This window comes from Schistocerca gregaria, chromosome 5 (genome assembly GCF_023897955.1).
Source record: "Schistocerca gregaria isolate iqSchGreg1 chromosome 5, iqSchGreg1.2, whole genome shotgun sequence".
Lineage (NCBI taxonomy): Eukaryota > Metazoa > Arthropoda > Insecta > Orthoptera > Acrididae > Schistocerca > Schistocerca gregaria.
The window spans coordinates 279,001,182-279,019,061 of NC_064924.1; the positions used below are offsets into that span (position 1 = coordinate 279,001,182).

Here is a 17,880-nt window from a genome sequence, read left to right on the forward strand (position 1 = left end):
TGTGAGGTCATCAGTGGCTCCACATGATGAACCATTACCACTGCCAAGCGCTGCATCATGAAGAAAAAAGAAGGAAAAAAGTTGGAAAATTCTGAAGGAGTATTTCTGCGATTCTTCGTTCAAGGCACAGCAAGACATTACCCAAAATGACGAAGCTAATTACTTACTAATGATTCTCAGGAGTCCCATAAACTCTCTTCCCCTCAGAGGTAAGCGTTTGTGAAATTTAAAATACAAAAGCATGACTACAATTAATTGGAGGTAATGAATGCTGCACAAAGTTCTACTGCAAACCAAAAAGTGTGTACTAATGAATCTTACCTTAACGTTATACACAAGGTTTCTCCTGCTGTTATACTTCTGCGAAAATTTGTGTTCTGTTTCGAAATTTTGTCTTAAATGTTCTGCAGCACATACTGAAATGTATTATGATTCATTCTGTAATATGAATAAAATTTTTCATGATAGTTTTTAAGGTCTTCATATAAAGAAAAAAACTCTCCTAAATGTCTGTCGCTGTTTATGGGCTGAATCCATAACCTCTTAGTTTTCTGTACTTCAAACCTCAAAGAGTTACTGCAGAGTCAAAACAATACCAATAAAAGAGTGAAGACATTGTTCTACACGACAGCACAGACTAGCTAAAGGAGAGCAACTGTTGACTGCAGCTGCGTTTTCTACTGACTTGCTTGTCAGCTGTCGAAGGGTGAGGATTTTTTTAAATTTATTTATTTGGCCTCCGGCAACTAACAGCCATTTAGCCAAAGAGTGGGGATTACCTTGACAGTGCAGCGCAGCCCGCCAAGGAAGGGGGGGGGGGGGGGGGGGAAATGAAGAACAATGAAACGCACAGCTGTGTCGATCTACAGTAGTTTCATTAACTCTCCATTATTTTTTCTGTCAAAGTAGACAACGAGACTACAGAATTGCGCTTCAGTTTCTGCAGTAAATGTATCACAAATCTCCAGTTTGTTTTTGTGATTAGTTTTACACCAAAATTTATCAGAACTATCTCATTGACACTTCTACCTGTACATGTACTAAGCCAAGCCGTAACCGCGCGATCTCCGTGGCTTGCGGACGCGGCACGGATGCCACTGAATAGCTAGCATTACTTGTGACCAGAGACAGATATCAGTATCATTATCATTTCAAAAACTTTTTGGTACTTTTACCTACATTTCATTCGCAACAATGTATGGTCTAAAACGGATCTAACAATAAGCTACCCGCTACATAACTTTTTCACTACAAGATTTGTAAATCACGTGCACATCGTTGACAAATAGCATCGATTTCACAATGACTGTTACGAAATATGGGAAGACAAATGATTCAATACGAAGCTAAGGTGTTACACTACCACGTGTACAAAAATCAGATTTTTTAGCCACATACTTTCTTCAAAATTGGTTGGGAAGCGTTACGAAACTAAGAAATCACGCGAAACTAAAAGTAGACTTTTTCTTTTTTCAAGACGTAAGTAATGCTTCTAAGGAAAAAATAAGTTCATAACACGATGTGGCGAACTCTCATATACCGCTAAGAAGTTTTAAAACATGAAAATCGGAGAAGTGGATTTTCCCCCCATTTCGCCGTCCCGGCTTGGCGTGGCGCGCAATGTTAATACACTACACGTCGGCCTGAGCTGGCTAGGCACAAGCCGAGCCAGTACGCGTCGGCCCGGCCCGGCCTGGCCGGCAGTGTGAATGCAGCCTTACTCACTGAGTTTCAACAAAGTTCACAGTCTGCTGTATTGTTCTGAGAGCTGAAAGGCATGGTTTTTAGCTTGGACAACTCTCCATCAAATTCCAAATAAAGTAGTTGTACGAGACCTCAAGGTATTAGTAAAAGATTCAAAGAAATGGCCTTCACATATCCATGATTAGAATGCTAGTGATCAACTGTCTAAATATTTATTATAAAGCCCTAGAGTTTGAAGCAGTCCATATAAGCAGTAGACATCAAAAGCTACAGAAAGCTGACTAAAACCTAATTTTTGGTGCAAGACTAATTGCATATCGAAATAATAGGCCGCTGGGAAATGGAGTTGGTGTATTTGTTGCATTATGCAATAAAATGAAATCCATTAAAAGAGAAATTTAAGCTGTCTGTGAGGTTATCTGAGCAAGACTCTTCATCAAATCCGGGCATAAACTTTTGATTGCAATTTTTTTTATCAACTACTGTTTTATCTCCATTCAGGTTATCTAAAATTATTCAACATTATGTCACATACTCATGGTTTCACTGTCTTTCAACCACTTTCCATAGATGCTTGCAACAGTAATACACAAACACATGACCAGCTTCACTGTTTTTAGATGCTCATTCCCAAGTGATGGGCCAAGCCAATCTGTTCTTTGTCGAAGTCACTCACGTCAGTGGGTTTCCCCATTTGAGGTTCATATTGTCACTAGAATGATTTCCTGTTCACCTCTGCTCCTGTTCTATACTTTCTGTACCAGCAATATTATCAAAATGATAAAATTGCTATTGAGCATTAGCAGGATGGGTGTCATACCGTGGGTCCTCCCCAGCCCCAGCCTCTCTTTTACAGGGGCCATACATCCACCACTGACATGCCACTTACAGTCAAATGAACTTATTGCAGCAGAACCACTATCTGTGAGCGAAGACACTACTTGAGATACTGTCAATATCTCTGGTATAGGTATCTCAGTAGCCTTCACAGCACACCCATTTTGAGCAGTTTCCAATCATTTTAATCAGTCAGGATGAAATGCAGTACAAAATAACAGAAACTGCTCTCATGTGCAAAAACATCATTCAGAGTGGGTCTACATACTGACTGGTGCAATTTTCATCTGAACATTAAACAAATAATTTTATATTAGCCTCATTGATACTATAAGTTCAGGATATGTTACACTACAAAATTTACAAGTTTTCTCTGAGATCTGAAGCTGTAACACAAGTAAATGATTTGTATAAAAAATGAAAAAAAAACCTGGGATAAAACTAACAAATTCCTCTGCAGTCATATAGGCAATTATCATAAATATATCTTCAGTTAACTGAGCAAGTTAATGAGGCAGTATTCTCACTGGTCAGCGGAAGTTTAGTATTGAACGCCATTATAATAAATTTCACAAGGACGAGTACAATTTATTGTCAGATTCTGAGCGGATGGGGAAATTGACTGAACTTAAGAAGAGTGATCTGAAGATGCTAGATGAATCTGACTTAAGTAGCTGTTGTCACGAGAGATCTGCGACTTTCTTTCGTTGTGTTTCTCATCTTACTGATTTTACATTTTATGGAGCACTGTTTTCAGTTTTTCAGGACGACAACAATGATAGCCCAGCAGTATGTGCAAGTTATAAGATTGCGCTTAATATAGTGAGAGCTGGAAAACCATTTGCTGAAGGTGAGTTTATAAAGGAGTGCATCAATGACGCTGCTGATTTACTTTGCCCACTGAATGCAAATCGGTTTCGAGCTATCACTCTTTCTCGGCGGACTGTAAGTCCCCGTACAAGAGCCATGGCAGGTGACATTTACCGTCAATTAAGGAGTGCAGTGCAGGAGTTTATTGCATTTTCTATCGCACTGGATGAGTCAACAGATATTCCAGACACCACACAATTAGTGATTTATGTCCACGGCGTGGACACTGCTCTGCACATAACAGATGATTTTTTAGATATGATATCTTTAAAAAGCATGACCACTGGTGCGGACATCCTAAGAGCTGTTGAAGAAGCTGTTAATTCAGTTGGCTTAAACTGGGAACCTTTGGTGTCAGTGACAACAGACAGAGCACCTGCAATGAAAGGGGAACAAATGGGATTTGTTGGATTACTCATAAAAAAGCTACAGGGTACAGAAGAATCATTGTACAGCATCCACTGTATATTGCACCAAGAAGTACTCTGTGCAAAAGCAGCAAAACTGGGGGACGTCATGCAAGTGGTTATTCGGGCAGTTAATTATTTGAGATGCCACGAGCTTAAACATAGACAGTTTCACACATACTTAGCTGAAATTGGGGAAGAGTATGGTGACATACCTTACCACAGTGAAGTCCACTGGCTTAGCTGCGGTAATGTACTCAAAAGATTTTTTGAGCTGAGAATACCAATAAATCAGTTCTTAAAGGACAAAGGAAGGTACGACCCCAAGTTAGAAGATCCAGAGTGGGTTGCCGACCTTGCATTTTAGTGGACATTACCGGACACATGAATGCACTGAACACAAGTTTACAAGGAGAAAATCAGCTAATTTGTGAAATGGCTGAAAAGGTGCAAGCTTTCACTAGCAAGCTTGATCTGTGGGAACGACAGCTCTCGTCAGGGAACACAGTCCATTTCCTTACTCTGTCTACTGTGCGAGAACAGAACTGCAAAGAATATGTTTCCGTACTTAGCGCAATAAAAGAGGAATTTCTCGAGCGATTTGGGGATATATCATATTTATCTCAAGCATTTGAATGGTTCTCGAGACCATTTGCTGTTTCTGTAGATGATATTCATCCCAATTTGCAAATGGAATTAATAGAGCTACAGTGTAATTCACATCTGAGAGACAAGTTCCTTTTGGCAAGACGTGTAATAGACTTTTATCATGACTTTCCACAGCAAGAGTTTCCTCATCTCCATCGTGAAGCCGCAAAGATAATTTCAGTGTTTGGCTCGACATATGTTTGTGAGAGATTTTTTTCTGTTATGAAAATTAATAAGTCTTGGTCAAGAGCAAACATCAGTGATGAAAATTTATTTAACTGTTTGCATTTTGTACCAGACATAAAACGTATTGTAAACTCCACCTGTGATAATTAAATAAAACGTATCATAGGTAAAAGGCACTCTTTCAAACCATGATTTGTTTCAAGCACTCCTACTAACCTTATTCCTTCATTCAGTAAAGCAAGCTAGGAAACAAACCACATTACAGAGGAAGGAGTGGAGAGACAGTATGGTGGGGAGGGAAGAGAAGCGGGTGGCTAGCTTGCCCCTGTGTGCACACAGAACACCTGTTAACTGCACGCATGCAAGTGCACCTCACACGTGCACGATTCCTGCCCGCCCCTGATGTAGAATGAGCCATTTTATATTCACATCACAAATTAATTTGTAAATATGGCCACAGTTTACGGAAAAAAATAAAAAAATTATAAAAAGGTACGGATGTTAGAACCCACCACATTTTACACACTAAAATAATGGATATTAGTGCACACAATCAATTGAGGATGACATACATTTTGCACAACTCAAATATGTATATACATTCAACAAATGGTTATAGACATTTTATACCAAGGGAGGAAGACGTGAGGAACAAGAGGGGTGATGAAGGGAGCTAAATTCTATGCTTTTCCTCAGAATGTCTATTTCAACTGTGTCTGATAAAGGAAGGAGTTTTACTTCCCTCCTAATACAGAAGGAACAGGTATGCTCACTCAAAAATTAGCATCACTCACAAACAGAATTTCAAACCAAGCAGCTGGATATGTTCACTAATTAAATAAGTCATATGATATGTTTAAATTTTATTACAAAATAATGAAATGTACATCTCAAATGTAATAAAGTATTACAATCTGTGGTATGAAATAACTTTACGTCTATTTCATAAATCTGCCATACAGGATATTTAACAGTCTCCTCTTATGAGAGCTGCTTAAATTTTATGATGTCTCTTAATCTGATAACATATATAATACAGATTAAATTAAACAAAATAATCATGCTTTCTTAACATTCCTTCGTGGTCTATGAAACATTTAAAATATGTATTTTGGTTTTGTATTTGTCAATGCATAATATCACAAAAACGTTACATCTGTGGGTAATGTAGAGATAAATTTGTGTATACAGGTCAGATGCAACTGCACCAGGGTAAGACTTCACAATATTTATTATTCTACTTTTCTAGGAAAGAATGCAGATGAGGAAGGAACAATTACTGAGATACTGTGCACCAAGTAATTACAAAGTGCACTGATGCTCTATAAAGCACATAAGTTGTTTGGTGGGGCTTTAATTCCAAAACCAGGGTTGCCACAAGTTTCCCCAGGTGAAATTCCCTATATCCCTCCTTCCCTAATATTTTAATATTTTCCCCTGAATTTTGAGATATCAGGTCAGTTAAGATGTAAGCTGCCAACCTGTTTTTGCAGCTATGGTACAAGAAACAATGAGAATCTAAAATAAACTTGCAAGCAGAGGGCTTTTTTCGGATTTTAGCAAAAATCTTAAGTGCTAACAGAAACGTCTTTTGTAATGAACTGTTTTTAGATGGAAAAAGCAAGCCAAATGGCACCTGTGTTCCATTAAGACCACTGAAATTATTTTATTTCAATAAAACAAAACACATTTGATGACCAAAGATAAGCATTTCCTTGGAGTTCAGAAAAAAGTAGGCCTCTTGAAAGAAGTGAATAAGATGGGGAAGAATTGTGTAAACCAACACAGTAGGTGACCGCTAATAAAATGCTGGTTTTACTATGTTTGTTACTGTTGGTTATTACCTACTGTGTTGTGTCTATTATTTTACAGGTATTGTGCAAATTGTTCTTTCGAGAAATATACGAGTACATAGTGTACAAACTGCCAGTGACTGACAATTTTCTTCTTCCTATCTTTCTATCCTTTCTAACACAAACTACTTTTGAAATGCCAAAATGTACTAAAACAAATAAACTGTCTATAAAATGCCACACTGCACAACATGCTTGCGGTGAGATAGTTGCAATTTCTGAACTGCATCGCCCATGGTCTCTAGCCTGCTGAGGAGCACTGCTGTCCAAGGGTCCATGGATAAACCATGAAAATCTACTGTATTATTCCATACACAAACAGCCCTGGTCTGCGGCCACATAGGTGAGACTAGATCCGATGGGCAGAGCCTCCACATAAGCGAGGACTCAATGGCTTCAGATCAACAGGCCTGATCCATTACAGATACCCACAGAAACGACCTGCCGCTTTGGACCGCCATGGAAATCCACTTGTGTGGTCAGGTATTCAAGAGCGACAGACAACATGTTGATGAAATGAGACCATGGTGATCAATCCGTGCAACAGATAACTTGTTCAAATACTCTGAGAATCAACAATAATGAGGATAGGTAGCAACTCACTGTAAAGGTGATTGCTGAGCCATAGAAGGCAAGTAGAAAAGACAATCACACTCACAGCTAAATTTTCAGCCATATCTTTTATTAGAAAATGGGAGCGCGCATACACATTCACACACTCACTCAGACACAAGTCATGCACATGAGTGCTGCCTCCAGCTGCTACATCAACAGTCTCTAAAAATCAGAGCCAAACAAACCACTCATCTCTCCTTGTTTCTTGTCGGCAGCTGTTAGGCTAGCGGCAAGAAGTGGTAACAGCACTGACTGCAAGCTGAGAGGAGTGGTAGGAAGGGGAGAAGCTGTAGGAGTGAGGGAGCAGGGAAGCAGTGCATGTACTCAGCTGCATCCTCCCAGAACAATGGATGAAACCTCGGTAAACAAACCATTTCATTTACTGATACAAAAATGAGATTTTTCCAGTTTTTTCCCCCAAATTTCCCTGATATTTCCCTAATATGTTTGAAATTCCCCATATGTTTGAAATTTGAACCTGTGGCAACCCTGAAAACTATTCTTGCGATATTTTCTTGCCTGTATTCTGCAAGCATATATTACAAACTTATCAATGATCTTTCAGTACATATTTCCATAAGCTAACACATAAACAATAATGCATTTCAGGTCAAATTTTTGGATCATTTTACTCTCATTTATTGATAGCTTTTGTAGATTTTGAAATAGTACTACAATTTTTTCTGTGAAATTTCACTAACAGATTTAAAAAAGTGCTACTTACTGAGTGGCAGCAGACTAATATTCATGAGCAAATGTTTTCAGAAACAATGGCTTTCAGACTGAGGAAGAAAACTTGAGTGAGTTACAGGACATAGGAATATTCAACAATTAAACAGAAAAGTTAGCTGGTAAATTGGGTGAAACACACCAGTATGGTACGAGAGAGAAATAAAAAATGATATTCTAGCACTGTTTAATGTGATGTGTAATTGCTGTTGCCACATTATGAAACACCATAAAATTTATCACAGTTTATATCACATACAATTCCAATGCTAAACCAAGACACTTCAAACTGACAAATATGTCTGTAAAGGTAAAGTAGCACAACATATCTTCCATGTCACAGTGGTTTATAAGTGTTCTTATCACAGGTACAGTCTATAGTAAATCCATTATCAATTACATAGAAATAACTGTTACGGGAGATCTTGGTTTTACTACTTTGCAAAAGGCTTTCAATGCATATTTCATGCAACTGTCTTACAATTTATAACTGCTTTCTTCAACTAAAATTCTACTAGGACTGGCAGTAATTAAGTTTATTTTTTCCCAAAATTGTGCACTTCAAAAATACAAATGTATAGGGAAGAGGAAAAAGAAAGAGACAATTGAACAAAAATTTTGTCTATGATGATGATCACGGTGATACGATCACATTTCTTTCATTTACTGCAACCATAATGATTTACACATACAATGGAAAGTGACTACAGTAAATGATACCAGTATCATAACCAGAGATCCACACCCTTTGTATTGTTTTGTACTCAGTTTAACTACCTTGCTCTTCACACCTAACAAGGTGCATCAGCTGATGTCTCATTTTCTTATTCAGATCACAAACAATTACAGTCACCACATTTAGTTACATAGCACATACAATTACATGATACAGTTAAAGTAAATGGCACAGTATATACTTATCAAGGTTGCTGATGTTTAGTCCCTTATAGGAACCATCCACCGTAAAATAAGAAAGGGTACTTCGAAACATTACTACTACTACTTTTGAAATATAGCTGTAAGAACCAACTGGCACCAATGAGCACACACAATAATGCAGTTGTCTTAAAAATATGATACACTCTTTATAGAAAAGTAAATAAAATAAAATGACATACATAGCAACACTTTTAAATATTCATGGCTTACAAAATATGTTCCTTGGAAAAACAGTAATGTTCTCTCATAATACAGCATATAATTTGCTCCCTTTACTTGAGAATGTCACTCCCAGAATACAATAAAATGGCTTTTTCTGTTCAAACTATATGCACCTGAACTATAATTTTATGAAGAGCAGGTAATCAGGTCATGCGTGAAACCATAGTGAAAACTAAACAACTGGTGCATTTTGATACGTATCATTAAACCTATATAATAGGAAAATGCGATATCATATACAGTTAACTTATTAATCATCTAATAATAGTACACAAAAGACAGCAAAAGCTGCACGGCACCACAAAATATACAACAGAGCAAACACAAACAGAAAAATCAATAATTTCCATACACATCTGAAAATAACAACTGTCTGAACATTTACGAGCAAAAAGAAAATGACAAACCTGCTTCACTTGCAAACAGGACGACGCAGCACAAGTGCACTTTCCGCTGATATGATAGGGAGCTTATTGTGACAATGGTAATTTATGAGATGACTAACACTTTCGAACATCCGATCCTTAGTGCGAACCTGAAAGAGTATTTACATCAGAAAATATATAAGTAAGCCAAACAATAAAAAAAGGTTGCAATTTTTTGATGGCAACTTACCACTCCTTCTGGATCTACAAGAAGCAGATGCTTCTTTACACCACCTTGCATTCCAGTGAGAACATACTGCCCAGGAGATCCCTGAGACTCTCGGACCAGGAAGTCACCATCCTGCCAATTGCATACATTAAAATGAATACAACCACTAATTAAAAGAGTAAAATGCAATGCAAGTAATCTACTCTTATGGGCCGTGCTGAAATCAATACTTTTACAATATGGCAGATAAATCTTAGCCTGCCATGGAGAAGAAAGTTCAAATGAAAGACTATGGTTTGTATGGAAGTGACTTCAAAGTCAGAAGACACTGTAGAACGTTCCCACTTTTGCTCAGGAGCGCTCTATGATCAAAACTTCTGTTAAAAACTGGAACCGATAAATTACAAATACAAGTCTCAGTAACACCATATTAAGAGACAAGTATTACAAATGCAACTATATGCATGTGCTGTGCAAAACAGTGTCACTTACATCTTCAGGTCTATCATTAGACTTGAGGAGTTTTGTGATAAGCAAGAGATTTCAATAAATCATGTAATATGAAATGTTCCTGCATAACCTCTTTCATGTCGAACATAAATTTTGTTTGTATCTTCTATTCTAAAAGCAAATCTCCTGTGCGTTATCTTTCCAGCCCTAAACCACCTCCCAAAGTCCCACCGTCCAGCCATAGAGGAGCATTCCCCTTGTAACTCAGTACCATCCAGGATTGGAGCAACTGAATTACATTCTCCGCCAGGGTTCTGATTACCTCTCGTTGTGCCCTGAACTGAGAAATGTCCTGACCACTATCCTTCCCACAGTGGTATTTCACCGTCCACTGAACCTTACAAAACCCCTGCTCCCAATTCCTTACCTCATAGCTCGTACCCCTGTAATAGACCTAGATACAATACCTGTCCCATACATCGTCCCACCACCACCTTCTCCAGTCCGGTCACTAACATCACTTACCCCATCAAAGACAGGGCTACCTGTGAAACCAGTCATGTGGTCTCAAGCTAAGCTGAAACCACTGTGCTGCATTCTATGTAGGCCTGACAAACAACAAGCTGTCTGTCCGCATGAATGGCCACTGACTAACTGTGGCCAACAAACAAGTGGACCACCCTGTTGCTGAACATGCTGCCAAATTATGATACCCTTCATTTCAATGACTGCTTCGCAGCCTGCGCCATATGGATTCTTCCCACCAATGCCAGCTTTTCTGAACTGTGCAGGTGGGATCTTTCCCTGCAATACATCATACATTCCCGTACCCCACGCTGCCATCCCTCCCCCTCCCTGCCTCAGCCTCCCCCCACCAAGTCGCTACTCCCATCACGCACTGGAGCTGCCACTCGCCGTGTGGTTTCAGTTGCCTGAGACTACAGTCTCTCTCGGGCACGCCCGCGCACATGTGGCAGGCGCGCGCGCACATGTGTATGTATGTCTATTGTTGACAAAGGCTACTGGCCAAAAGCTTTTAGTGTGAAAATCTTTTTGTCGTGCCTATTTGCAACTCAGCATCTCTGCTATACGGTGAGTAGCAACTTTCCTTCTCATAATATTGTAGCATTCCATCCTGGCTTCGCCATTGTTTGATTTATTACACTTGACATGGATTTTATGTTAGCAGTTTACTCCAAAAAGTTTATTTTAGCTTGAAATCAAAATGCAATCAGTACATACAAAATTGTTATATAACATGATTTCTTAGTGCATTTTTCCTTACTTATCCCATTTATGGATGCCCATAAACTTAGCGAAATGATTATTATTTAATTGTGTGTTATATAATAGCCTAACTAAACGAACAGAAACAAATTGTGTTCATAACTGAAGAGATAGAAATACACAATTCATGTTTAGAACAATAACAAAATATATTGAATAAGAATAAATTCAAGTAAAAATTAATTTCTATATAACATAACATGGAAATTTATGACACAGAAACAAGAAGGCAGAAGAAAATAGAAGGAAAATAATTGCCCTAACACGGCAATAAAATTCTTCTCACATTTGCTTTTGATCAACATTCACCAAATGTAGTATCCATCTCGTTAATTCTAGTTAATTTTTATGTACTTGTACCAGTCTTTTCTTCTTATATACCTATGGTATCAGTTACTTCACACACATTTTGTGATTGTTCAATACTGTATTGTGCTCTCTTCTGAATTTTCCTTTGTAGTTAACTTTTGGGGTGTACTTCTGGTGGATCATCTTTAAAGAGATATCTAAATTCAGTTGTATAACTGGGTAGTAATTGTTTGTCTGAAAAACTGCAAAATAATTTGCTGAATGACTACTAATATCTGCTACATCACCTGTCCTATACATTGCAACAGTAATAAGAGGAGAGAAAGAGAAAGGACTATGCAGGTCTGCTGGTTGGAAAGAAGACTCAAGCAGGTCAGGAGTAGGAGCAGATAATGGGATGAGGCAGATGGGGGCAGGGACTAGTGAACGTTGAAGCCCTAGCAGGTTACAAGAATGAAATGTATTTTGGAGGGAGAGTTCTCACAAGCTACATTTAGAAAAGATGTTGGTGGGAAGAATTTAGAGGCCACAGGCTGTGAAGCAGTCACTGAAATCAAGCAGACCATGTTGTACAGCATGATCAGTAAATAGATGATCCAATCGTCTCTTGGCCTCAGTTTAGTGGTGACCATTCATGCAGATAGGTTCCTAATGTGTAATGTGTAGAATGCCACACAGTGGTTGCAACTAAGCTGGCAGATCATATAGCCTCTTTCACAGGTGGCCTTGACTCTGGCAGGATAGGAAATGTCTGTGATAGGAATAGAGTAGGTGATAGTGGGAGGACAATTACAGGGATATAAATCATGGGGAAATGGACAGGTTGACACCAGCCTTGGTACAGGTCATACAGACATCATCAATGAATCTGAGAAAGGTGAGGGATTTGTGATTCTGAGGGGCATAAAGTATTCTTCTACACGGCCCACGAATAGGTTGGCACACGATGGTGCCATATGGGAACCCATTGCTGTACCACTAATTTGTTTGTAGGGGCTGCCATTAACGGAGAAGTAACAGTAGGTGGAATATAGTTGGTCAGTCGTTGGTTAGTGTTTAACAGCAGCAAGACCATGGACACTGAGAAGTTAGTGTAGAGGGAGGTGCTCTCCCAAAGGTAGCACTACATCTTCCCCCATCTGTACCCAGCTGGCCCTTACCCTCCACAATGCACACCTTTTCTGTACCCACACTACCCACATCAACCAACACTGCTGCTCACTGCACACAGTGTCGCAGTTCAGCCTAAGTGCCTGTACATAACAGTGGCCCTTCTGTGGTGAGCAACGATCTATCCATTTCATAACTGGATGGATAAACAATCTACGTACTAAGCGGTAGCAGGAGAACACACATATAAAAGGTATTACATATGCAAGCTTTCAGAGCCAGTGACTCCTTCTTCCTGCAGAAAGGTTGAACGGGAGTAAAGACAGATGATGGAAAAGGACTAGTGAGGTTTAGGAGAAGGGGTAGGGCTCAGAAAAGTCACCCAGAACCCTGGTCATGAGAGACTTACCGGACGGGATGAGTAGGAAAGACTAATTGTTGGGGGTCTGCACCAGACGAGATTTGAAAAGCAGAGCTTAAAGGTGGAAAATAGGGTAATATGCTAGACAGAGATTACTGCTAAAACATCATGCACGAGTTAGTAAGAGCAAAAAGATATTTGCATTGCATGTGACAGAGTGGGGGGACAGTAAAAAATAGACTGGTCATAAAATGGAGGATGCATGAAACTAAAATGGAGTGAAGAAAGGAATAGTTACTATGAAGAAATGCGAAGACTGAAGAAATTAATGTAAATTAAGGCCAGGTGGGTGGTGAGAATCAAGGACATGTTATAACAGCAGTTCCCACCTACAGAGTTCTGAGAAACTGGTGTCCGGCGGAACAATCTGGATGACAAGTGTGGTGAAACAAGCATTGAGGTCACGACTGTCATGTTGTAGTGAATGCTCTGCAACAGGATATTGTGTGTTGCAGTATACACCCTTTACCTATGCCCTTTCATCCTAACTGATAAGTTGGTGGCACTCACACCGATGTGTAAGGCTCAACAGTGTTTACATAAAAGCTGGTATATGACTTGTTGTTTCAAAGGTGGCTTTCCATTTGATATTATATGTTTTGCCAGTTACAGGGCTGGTGCAGGTGGTAGTAGGAGGGTGCATGGGGCAACTCTTGTAGTGGGGACAGTGATACGGTTAGGAGACATACAATAGGGAGATGGGTGCAAAAGGAGCATAGGGCCTGACAAGGATATGTGGAGATTGGAAGGTCAATGAAAGGTTATTCTAGGTTTGGTGGGCAAAATCTCATTTCAGGGCATGATTTTAGGAAGTCATGACCTTGCTGAAGTAGTTGATTAATACATTCAAGACCAGGTTAATACTAAGTAACATGCGATGTAGCCCTAAGTTGTTTTTTGGAGGGTTCAGCAGTAACAGGATTGGATGTGATGGCCCAGGCCATCTGCTTTTGGACTAACCTGATGGGATAATTATGTCCAGTGAAGGCCGAGGTGAGAATGGTGGTATACTGTAAAGAGTCTGCACCTGAACAGATACAGTTGCCTTGAATGCTGAGAAAAGGATGGCAACTGTCAAAATGTAAGTATAGTTGTTTGTTAGTAGGTTTAATGTGAACGGAAGTGTGTAGCTGGACTTCAATGAGGATGAGATGAACATCATGGAAAATTTCATGGGATTCAGAATAAGAATAGGAACATGTGAAATTTAACTGGGAGAATGTCTTTAGAGATTCCAGGAATTTTAACATGTCAGCCTCACCATGAGTGCATATGGCAAAGATGTCATTTATGTCATCTATGTATAGATACACTGATGACATCTTTGCCAAATGGACTCATGTCGACACTGAGCTATTAAAATTCCTAGAATCTCTAACGATGTTCTCCTAATTAAATTTCACATGGTCCTATTCTGAATCCCATACAACTTTCCCTGATGTTGATGTTGATCTCATCCTCACTGAAGGTCAGATACACAATTCCATTCACATTAAACCTCCTCACAAACAACAGTACTTACATTCTTACAGTTGCCATCCTTTCCAAGTAAAATGCTCCCTCTCATACAACCTTGGCATTCAAGGCAAACTTACCTGTTCAGATGCCGACTCTTTACAGCAATACACCACCATTTTCACCTCATCCTTCACTAGTCATAATTGCTCCATCAGCTTAGTTCAAAAGTAGCAGTCCCGGGCCGTCACATCCAATCCTGGTAGTGCTGTCCCCTCCAAAAAAACAACTTATGAGTACACCATTTGTCATTCAGTATTATCCTGATCTTGAATGTATTAATCAGCTACTTCATGACTTCCTAAAAACATGCCCTGAAATGAGATCCATTTTGCCTGAGATTTTGCCCACCACACCTAGAATAGCTTTTTGTCATCCTCCCAATTTCCACATATCCTTGTCAGGCCTATGCTCCTATTGCATCCATCTCCCTACTCTATGGCTCATACCTTTGTGACTATCCACACTGCAAGACTTGCCCCGGACACTAGTTTCTCGCTACTCCACAAGTGGGAATTGGTGCTACAACATGTCCTTGATTCTCACCATCCACCTGGTCTTAATTTAAATTAATTTCTACAGTCTCAGCATTTCTTGACAGCAACTATTCTTTTCTTCACTCAGTTTTAGTTTCTACTCCCTCAATTTTCTGACCTGTAATTTTTGCTGTCCGCTACCACCTCCATCACATACAATGCACTTAGCTTTTCATTCTGATCAACTCATGCACAATGTTATAGCAATAATCTCTGTCTTGCATATTTTCTTACCTTCCAAGTTCAAGCTCTCAGGTTTTCAAATCTTGTCTGATGCAGTTCCTAGCAAATCAGTCTTTCCTTCTCATACCTTCCGGTAAGTTTCCCCTAACCCAGGGTTCTGGGCGACTTTTCTGAACTATACCCCTTTTCCTAAACCTCACCTGTCCTTTTCCTTCAACCCTGTTTCTTCCCCTATAACCTTCCTGCCAGAAGTAACCACTGGCTCCGAAAGCTTGCATATGTAAAAGCTTTTACGTTTGTGTTGCTCTGCCGCTGCTTGGTGATTAGACATTATGTTTTCAAAAATGTATTACTTTTGTTAATATAAACCTATCCATTTCAATATTTTTGTTATTCCATCACTGATTTTTCATTGTTTGATCATTTATTAAGGTCACAGTTGCAATGTAATACAGTTCTAACAATTGGTTTGGCCATTAGGAGTCCGTGAACTGGATACATAATAGAGATATGATAATGAGTACACAAACAATACAAAATTAGTCACTGTAATGATATGTGGAATTTGACAGTAGGAAAAGGAAGAGAAGGGCAAGTTGTGGGTGAATATGGACTGAAAGGAATGAAAGAGGAAGCCGCCGGGTAGAATTTTGCACAGAGTATAACTTAATCATAGCTAACACTTTAAGAATCATGAAAGAAGGATGTATATGTGGAAGAGACCTGGAGATAATAGAAGGTTTCAGATTGGTCATATAATGGTAAGACAGAGATTTAGGAACCAGGTTTTAAATAGTAAGACATTTCCAGGGGCAGAAGTGGACTCTGAGCACAATTTATTTGTTATGAACTGTAGATTAAAACTGAAGAAACTGCAAAAAGGTACGATGGGACTGGATGAACTGAAAGAACCAGAGGTTGTAGAGAGTTTCAGAGAGAGCATTAGGGAATGATTGACAGGAACAGGAGAAAGAAATGCCAATGAAGAAGAATGAGTAATTCTGAGAGCTGAAACAGTGAAGACAGCAGAGGAGAATGGGTGGGTTTGAGAGATGAAACAGTGAAGACTGCAGAGGACTAAGTAGGTAAAAAGACAAGGGCTAGTAGAAATCCTTGAGTAACAGAAGAGAGACTGAATTTAATTGATGAAAAGAGAAAATATAAAAATGAAGTAAATGAAGCAGGCAAAAAAGAAGTACAAACGTCTCATAAATGAAATCGACTGGAAGTGCAAAATGGCTAAGCACGGTTGGCTAGAGGACAAATGTAAGGATGTAGAGACGATGTATCACCAGAGGGTAAGACAGATACTGCCTACAGGAAAATTAAAGAGACTTCTGGAGAAAAGAGAACCACCCATATGAATATCAAGAGCTCAGATGGAAAAGCAGTCCTAAGCAAATAAGGGAATGCACAATGATGGAAGGAGTATGTAGACAGTTTACATAAGGGCAATGTATTTGAGCAAAATATTATGGAAATGGAAGAGGACGTAGATGAAGATACAACACTGCATGAAAAATTTCACAGAGCACTGAAAGATCTAAGTCGAAAAAAGGCCCTGGGAGTGGCCTTGGGTGAGCCAGCCATAAAAAGAGTACCATCTGGTGAGCATGATGTATGAGACAGGTGAAATACCCTCAGACTTCAAGAAGAATATAATAATTTCAGTCCCAAAGGAAGCAGATGTTGACAGGCGCGATAATTACTGAACTAACAGTTTAATAAGTCACAGCTGCAAAACACTAACACAAATTCTTTGGAGATGAATGGAAAAAGTGGTAGAAGCTGAAGTCAGGGAAGATCAGTAGGGATTCCACAGAAATGTTTGAACACACGAGGCAATAGTGACCCTACAACGTATCTTAGAAGATAGATAATTGAATGGCAAATCTAAGTTTCTAGTATTTGTAGACTTAGAGGAAGCTTTTGACAATGTTAAATGGAATACTCTCTTTCAAATTCTGAAGGTGACAGGGGTAAAATACAGGGAGCAAAAGGTTATTAGGGAATTAGATTAGGAAATGAGACACCTAAAGTAGTAGATGAATTTTGCTGTTTGGGGAGCAAAATAACTGATGATGAGAGGATTTAAAATGTAAACTAGGCATGGCAAGGAAGGCGTTCCTGAAGAAGAGAAATTTCTTAGCATCTACTATAGGTTTTAGTGTCAGGAAGCATTTTCTGAAAGTATTTGAATTGAGTCTAGCCATGCATGGAACTGAAACATGGACGATAAATAATTTAGACAAGAAGAGAATAGAAGCTTTCAAAATGTGGTGCAACAGAAGAACGCTAAAGATTAGGTGGGCAGATCATGTACCTAATGAGGAGATACTTAACAGAATCGGGGAAAAGAGGAATTTGTGGCACAACTTGACTATAAGAAGGGATTGGTTGGTAGGGACACATTCTGAGGCATCAAGGGATCACCAGGTCAGTACTGGAGGGAAGGTCTCTGGACT

The 17,880-nt window shown here is 39.2% G+C and overlaps 1 protein-coding gene across 2 annotated transcripts in view; it reads right to left on the reverse strand.

Moving 5' to 3' along the window:
* Positions 1-5,500: 5,500 nt before the first annotated feature.
* LOC126272104 (SHC-transforming protein 1) overlaps positions 5,501-17,880 on the reverse strand; it is a 74,270-nt gene continuing 61,890 nt past the window's right edge. For both annotated transcript variants that reach the window (XM_049974695.1, XM_049974696.1), the window contains exons 10-11: positions 9,626-9,736; positions 5,501-9,545 (exon numbers count right to left, since the gene is read on the reverse strand). In XM_049974695.1, coding sequence (XP_049830652.1) covers positions 9,423-9,545; positions 9,626-9,736 — 234 coding nt within the window. In that variant the 3' untranslated portion in view covers positions 5,501-9,422. The remainder of the gene's footprint in view (positions 9,546-9,625; positions 9,737-17,880) is intronic.